Source organism: Haemorhous mexicanus, chromosome 1 (genome assembly GCF_027477595.1).
Source record: "Haemorhous mexicanus isolate bHaeMex1 chromosome 1, bHaeMex1.pri, whole genome shotgun sequence".
Classification (NCBI taxonomy): domain Eukaryota; kingdom Metazoa; phylum Chordata; class Aves; order Passeriformes; family Fringillidae; genus Haemorhous; species Haemorhous mexicanus.
In genome coordinates this window covers 118,185,204-118,193,127 of record NC_082341.1, presented here as the reverse complement: position 1 = coordinate 118,193,127, position 7,924 = coordinate 118,185,204, and the positions used below count along the sequence as shown (strand labels likewise).

Genomic DNA, 7,924 nt, shown 5'->3' with positions numbered 1-7,924 from the left:
TTAGAACCAAGTGAATATTCAGATCAATATATGGGTCTATTAGGAGCTGAAAAAAGTATATAAAACCTGCTAAAGATCTTCCTCTCTAAATTCCTGCTATTCCTCCTCCTGTCAGTCATCTGAAAGTTAGGCGTCTGAACTGGGTAAGACATTTCCCAGGGAACAGCTCCCCCTTTTATCACATAGAAATAGCTTCAAGTGAGATGAACAGCCCTTTGCAGGAGCCTTTTTAAATTGTCTTTACAGAGAATGAGTAGAGGTGAAACCAGGTCTTTGTGGCTGGAGTAAATTAAATGAAACCAAAGCTCAGGACTACTATAGAAAGCGAGAACTGTGTTGCACAATGTTGTCAATGTACAGTGTGTTTCTCACAGATTTTCTGCTGTTGAACTCCACGTGTGTAATTAGGTGTTCATACTGATGTAAAGGTTAAGGACCAAAGGCTCAGGGTAACTGGTGGCATAATTTTCCCCTATAGCTCTTTCCCTGGATTATCAGCAGGGGCTACAATTTTGTTCATCCTTTCCTTAAGGCTGTTGAGTTATGGATTTTTTTTGGTTTTGTCTTACTCCTCATTCCCCTTCCCCCAAAAAGATTTTGGCGTCAGTGAAAAGAAACAGGACTTGCCTGTGGCCTGGACTTTCAGTACCTGAGCTAAAATTAAATATCTGCTAATTAAATATAATTTGCTGAAACTGCAAGTGATTTAACATTTTGTCAATCCTCACTTTTATACTTTGAATTAAACTATAGGGTGGTGCTATTTTTAAAACAGTTTGCTCCTTACTTCTCCCATTTTATCTCTGTCCCTGGCAATTGATCATTGCAGTGCCTACAAATGCTCCATGGCTAAGAAGAGAAAAGCTGAAGATCAGATATCAGGCGTTCCTGTCAACAAAAGGAAGTCCCTGTTAATGAAACCCCGCCACTACAGCCCCAGCTTGGAATGCAAAGAAGAAAATGAAGACAGGACAGAGTTACAGGAAGATATCAGTGTCCTTGAAAGCAGCTCAACTTCAGGTAGTTGCATTAACTCCACTTGAACTTGAATTCCACAGGAAGGGAGATAGAAAACCAGTATTTTGAAACAGGATGCAGGCCATGTTTGACTTCTAAGAGTTGGAATGGTGCCTTTCTGTCCAGGTTTAACCATCATACTTCCATTTATTTTGTACAATAACTTCTCCTGGGGTCTAGTAAATGCCTTTTAGGTCACCCAGAGACAACTACTGCATCAGGTCAGATATGGAGCAGCATCTGCTTCTCCACTACCTCTGTGAGAGAGCAAGCTTAAGCCCACCACCATCCCACCCCCTTCTGAAGAGCAGATTTTCACTGGAATATATAGAGCTCTTAGGAAGGAAAAATAATGCTTAGCAAAACGTTGTTGACTTTAACATTTAGCAAAGCAATTTCATGCATGTGACTGCTGTGTGTGTTCTGTTTAACACGATTATTAGACTCAGCACTTTTATACCTGTTATTCCAACACTGGTAAGCCAAACACATCCAACAATTTATAGCAGCTTCCACAATGCGTATGCTGGAAAATATAGACGGGGTGAGGGGACAGAAAGATATGGCCATAGAATTTTTTCATTACTATTCCTTTCTAATATTTTACATATATATATATTCAAGTTGAATCAAAAGTCTGAAACCAAATTGTTTTTCACATATTTGTCTAAGAGGTCCTGCCAAAATAGTTAATTAGACAAGCAAGAAGATATCAGGAATACATTGGCAGTCACCTGCACACAACAAATCCTAAAATAAAAGGAATGTGACCTGGCACTGGGAAATTAGTAGTCACAGATAATATGCAAACGGAATGAACTTAAATGTCACTCAGTTGCTGGTTGCTATCAGAATTAAAAGATAATTTTTTTTCCACTCAGTTTCTTCTATCAAATGTTTTGAAGGACAAGGTGGCAGATTATATCATCTAGGGTCTCTTTACCACAAAAGACTGGACCTAGATGGTCTTTTAGGGTCCCTTCCAGCCTGGCATATCCTAAAATGAACTAAGATTAGTTATTTGTATATTTATCCACTCTAAATTGAAATCCCTTAAAACAAAACAAACACCACAGATTTTATACATATGATTACTATAAAACACACAGAAGAGGAAGAAGAATGTCCTTCACATTAAAGAATCACATCCTGATTGTACCAAAATCAGTGGAAGTCTTTGTGGCTATAATACAAATTTTTGACTCATCTGTCACTTGTAAATCTTCGAGGAGGAGATTTTCCCTAAGGTCTGCATCCCATTGCTGTGAAAGCCTAGAGGGTAGCTCCCTCTTCAAGCAGAACATTAGTTAGCAAGGTGATACACAATGTCTCTGTCTTTTGAGTGACATTTTTAAGAAATAAAATCGAGGAAAAAATGCCATACGTCTCAGTGCCTGTTGAGGCTGCAGGGAGTCAGGGAGGGTTTCTAGCTCCTAACACCAGAAGGGGAATCTGTTTGAGTAAGAGTTACTGTATGGTTCATGTCTTGGGGTTTTTTTTTGTTGTTTTTTTTTTTTTTTTTAGATATTTAAATTTTAGCTAAATTTTTTACGTTGATTTAGCCTGGTTCCTGACCATCCAGAGTTGCACTCAGTAGCATCTTTTTTCTTCCCCTTTTTCTGTTCTCTGCACATCTTGAAGAATTTGATGAAGGGAAATTGCTATGATGGGTGTAAAAGTAGACTCTGTGGCACAAACTTAAGTTATTTAATTTTTTTAGGTTCCCTTTTTACAAAAGGGCAAGGGTTGGGCCAAATCCATTGATAAAAAAGTAGGGAAACCATGCCCTTCAGTCAAAACAAAAAAATCCCACTTGATTTGGGAAAGATTTATTTGATACCAACATGATATATTCCAACCTGCTTATTCAGTGATAATACAGCCTATGTCTTTTGCATAAATTTTACGAGCTACAAAACAAATTTCAGTGAAAACATATATTTGGTCTGGGTAGGTACTTGGGATTTCTTAGTGCAATATTGCTCGCTTTATTATGAACTCATAATTCTTTTCACTTGATCAGTGGATGATTCAGCTCATGGATTGATGCAACTATAAACTAAGCTGAGTTTTGATTCTTTTAAAAGTAAATTTATAGCCTGTAGATGTAAAAAGCAAAGCTGGGACAGCTGAACCATTAAGACTGATTCAATAACAAATTTTTAAAGATTGCTTTAAAAATTACTGATTATTTAAGGAACAAACATTTTTATAGCATGAGCTTATATTATTTTTCCTCTTTCACACATAAAAATAACTGAAAAAACCTTTCACCACTGAACATTTTTTTTTGTTTGTTTTCCTTTGATGGGCAGGAGATTTCTTTTAAGATAGACCTTGTTCCTTTTTGAAATTACCCACTGATGGGATTGTGTTATTTTCCAAATGGCAGAAGAGCAAATAATGGAAACCCATTTGACTAAAGTTATAGAGCCAAATCATCATTCTTACTTGCTGAGATGTGAAAGGAAGGCACACTTTGTTCAGAATACTGCAATGTGTGTGGTACTAGACTAGCTGCTGAAAAGTTACATGAAGGTTTGCAGACACTTCTTTAAATACAACTTTATGCACACAGTGCCCAAGGCCACCTCTCCCTGCATGAGTCCAATTTTCTGAAGAAGAATAAGAATTAATCAATATTTTCTTTTAACATATAACAAACAGTTGAACCAAACAATTATGTAAACTGGAAATGACCCAAAATGCTAACAGTTTGGCAGCAGTAAAGTGAAATGCATTGTGGTGCACATGTGCATTTTTGTCCCCCTTTTCCCCTCCACAATAATCTGCACTTAATAGGAATATTTTAAACTATGTAGCTAAGCAACAGAGGTAATTGTTGCTTTCTAGAGCTTTTGTTAGGCACTCTAACACAGCCCAAATATGCATAATTAGGTATAATGTCTATAAATCATTATTGTACACATGTGGGTAGTTAAGTGGATTGAGAGAATAGTTCAATGAATTGGACATATTCACTGAAAATGCTTTTTATTTGTTTTCTGTAGTTCATAATACTTTAAAATTATCATAACCCTTTACACTTTCTCTTAATAGCTCACTGTGTTATTGAGAGAAACTTCATTTGCATTTTAGGCTATGCTTAATTTATTATTTAAACCTGGAGTTGTTCTGATTCAGGAAAGGACAGACACATCTTATGAAATAGTCTACGCTTGTTTATTCATCCTCCTTTCTAGGAAGTAAAATGTTAAATTTTTCAGTTTATGTTGAATAGATCCCAACAAAAGAATGTACCCTATAATCAGCATTATTGAAGGGGCTAGTGTTGTGACTAAATTCTTCCCTTCATCCAAAAATGCTTTTAGTTACTATGGCAATATTTACTTGATCCTGGCAAAACCAGTGTTGATTTTAGAGAGATAATTACCAGAAAGGAAGATGATGGAGATGTATTTTTGAGTGTCCTTGTCAGAGGAAATGTTTATAAAAAATTAAATGAGATACAAAAGGCATATTGTCTTCCACACTGACAACCTCTCCTACATGCAGCCTTTATTACCTGCTGGCTGCTGCTTTTCTTCTGAAGAAAGATGTTTATAAAGACAGGATGCATTTCAGTGGTGTCTTTAACAAGTCCTTTATGAGTCTGTACATAACAACCACTTCTGTTTGCCTGTGCATGACCTGATCTATCACTTAGTGTGGCAATTTCAATGGTGACCAGGAGCTTGCCCTTTGTGAAGTATTGAGGATTTTTCCATCAAGGTCTTTCATGAAATTCGGGGTGACGGGGAAAGTAATAAGGGTTTATTTTGAGAAAATATTTGAGAATCTTAGATGAAATAAAAGTGAAAATAGATCAGAGGAATTTTGAAATGTGTTTGTGTGCTTGTGTACACACATATATATATATAAAATATGTAAATATGTAATATCAACATATTGAACATTATATTTACATACATGTATATGACTCTGTGTGCATGTGCATGTGTTCTAAGAAAATATGTACTTTCACCATCAGTGAGAAATGGGGATATAATTTTTTCTCACATAGTGCTGGAACTATAATATAAAGTATATATAATTTTAGAAGGGTTTCTCATCATCCTACAAGTAGTCATTTCAAACAGATCCTTGGTGTGAATTTGATCATTTCATAGTACCTTTCTGAGTAATAATGAAACAGCTATTGGTAAGTCAATGTCTTCATGTCACTTCTACAAGATACAAAAAATAGTTATTCTTACATATTTCTCTTACCTATTTTTCTCATACAGAGGAGAGTACTACAAAGTCATCTGAGGAAACCCCTCATTTGGGTGGGCAAGAAAATCCCAGTCAAAGAAAAGACAACTACTCCAGCTATCAAGATGCTGTGGCCAAATCTTTGATGAACATGGGAAAAGTAGCAAAAGATGCACCCAGTCAAACAGTGGCAGAAAATCTAAATGATAGGGGCATTCAATCATTAAAAACAGAAAATGATGAAGCTGATGAATGTTACCTGATTAGCTCAGCTGAAGGAAAGGAAAAGACTGCTATCTCTGACCCAAAATACTGTTCATCTGAGGAAAATGAAAGTAACTCTGAAATTATGGACAATGAGTGGGATAGCTCTTCGAATTTCTCAGAAGAAACTAATGTAAAGCCCCATGTGACTCAGAAATATATCGTAGAGTGTAATCAACCCAGCATCCTGGAAGTCCCAGAAATTAAGAAGGAAGAGGTCGAATATGGTCCTTGTGAAACACTCTGCGATTCAGAAACAGAGCTAAGAGCACCCCAGGAGCCCCACTCTGATCCTTTCGAGAAGAGAATTCAAAACCTCTTCCCTGAAAGTGAAGAAGACGACAACGAGTGCCTGTCAGAAAGCACAGATGTGTCAGTTGAGCTGGACAAAACAAAAGGGAACTTGAGTTTGCTCGAGCAAGCAATCGCTCTGCAGGCAGAGCAAGGGCATGTGTTCCACAGCACCTACAAGGAACTGGATAGGTTTCTTCTGGAGCATCTAGCAGGGGAAAGGAGACAAACCAAAGTTATGGACATTGGTGGGAGACAGATATTTAGCAGCAAACGTAAGGAAGTATTTTTGGCTCTTCTTGCTGGCTTAAGCATTTGTCCCGTGACTGATAGAGGATTCTGAGCTGGGTTTTATAGCAACAGTAAAGAATCTGGAATTTAGCTGGTAATTTTGTTAATTATGTACCTTCACACTAGTGCCTCACGTCTAACCAGGTTAAACGCTAGGTACTTGGCTCCCTGCCAAACTGCTATGTGAAATCATCAGTAATGGGTACTAAAAGGCCTGTGTAGCTGGCACTGACATTCCTCCTCCTTTTCCTCCTCCTCTGCTTCCTCCTCCGTAGGGTGCTAATACAAACCTCCAAAGTTTCAGCAGCCAAAAGGCAAGGCATTAAAACAGGACTCAAGGGCAAGTTTAGGGTGAAAAATTGGCCTCTCCCAAAAATATTACCTAATTCCTGAGCCATGTGTTTTCTGAATTCAGTCTACTTCATTAGTGTCAAGTATAGTATAGTATAGTGAAGTATAATATTAGTATATTAGTATTGGTCATTATTATATCAATCAACTTTACATTTTTCTATATCCAGCACTTCTGAGCCAGGAAAGCACAAGCCATGCTCTTCTGCCTCGTTTGCCATCAGCAGAAACAGCAGTAAATTCCAAAATCTTTATTGTTTCTGAGGGTTTGTTATATCCTACAAAGCCGTAGGAACGCAATTCAATTTTCATCACTTAATCAGGCTTCCAGAAGTGGAAACTTAAAAGATTTGGGTTTGATTTATAAACTGGATTGTCTTGTATGAAGCTCCTCAATTGAGGATAATTACAGAGCATCAAGAGACGTCATTTTATGAGCACACTCCCTTCTTGTAGTAAGTAACAATACGTTCATCTGTCCTTTGACTTTTCCTTTTGGCCTTGCAAACGTCCCCAGGTCACCCTAGCACTGATGCTATTTCTGCTTTTGATAAATGATTTACTTTGGTATTTCTAATGCAACTTTAGAGTAGTCCCTGTGCACATTGTAAATATTATAGTAATTTACTTATCTAAAGCATTTAGTGTGAAAGAGGGCTGACAGGCATTTTTAGGAGCCGCAACTATAAAACATTTCCTGCAGTATTAGGGAGGAAAATGCAGACATCTCATTTCTGTGTCTTAAGCAGTGTTTTCATTAGCATGTCTTAAGCTGCGCATGCATGGTATTAATCTACCTTTGAATCCAGCTAGGTGAACCTTTATTTGCTTAGGTGAATTTGGCATATGCAGGAACTTTATAGATATCTTTTCCTGCCCTGAGAGCAGCTGTATTGGCCAGGCTCACATTGGTGTCAATGTGACTTTCTCACAGCACACATAGGAAAGAGCAGGGATGTAAGAATGGCAGAATCAATTCCTTCCTGATTTACCTCATATTATAATTAGCTGTGGTTTCCAGGTGAGTTCAGAGGTAATACCCATGGAGAAACACACCAGGCTTTGTTCAGGTTGTATAAACACCATGATTGTAGGCAATATTGTATCGGGCACATAATTTTGCCACTTTATATAATTAACTGGGTTTTATTTCTAAAAAATCTACCATCAAATCCATCAGCTCTTAATTTTCACTCTTGGATGCTAGATCAGAAAAAATCTATTCATGATAAACCTTTCCAATTACCAGAGAAAACACTAAATCATATTTCTGGGTCCCTCTTTTTTTTCTGTTCACTATTGCAGCACTTTCCATTTGCAGTGATTCTAAAAAGCATGTGGTCTCCTGATGATGCTGACTCTATTTTCTTTCCTCCCCATTTATTTATTTATTTTTTTTTTGATCTAAAAACTTGCCAGGAAGTTTAACCCTCAGCCGTCCCTGGTGGTTCTGTCCCTAAGCGTATCCTACCTCATAGTCCAGAAAAAAATTAGC

The 7,924-nt window shown here is 37.3% G+C and overlaps 1 protein-coding gene across 4 annotated transcripts in view; it reads left to right on the top strand.

Annotated features, from left to right (window-relative positions):
* Positions 1-830: 830 nt before the first annotated feature.
* ST18 (ST18 C2H2C-type zinc finger transcription factor) overlaps positions 831-7,924 on the top strand; it is a 48,831-nt gene continuing 41,737 nt past the window's right edge. The window contains exons 1-3 of one of the 4 annotated variants that reach the window (XM_059854739.1): positions 837-1,020; positions 5,265-5,641; positions 5,714-6,062. In XM_059854739.1, coding sequence (XP_059710722.1) covers positions 846-1,020; positions 5,265-5,641; positions 5,714-6,062 — 901 coding nt within the window. In that variant the 5' untranslated portion in view covers positions 837-845. Of the gene's footprint in view, positions 1,021-5,264; positions 6,063-7,924 lie in introns of all 4 variants that reach the window. The other 3 variants (XM_059854655.1, XM_059854827.1, XM_059854883.1) reach the window with 3 other exon arrangements.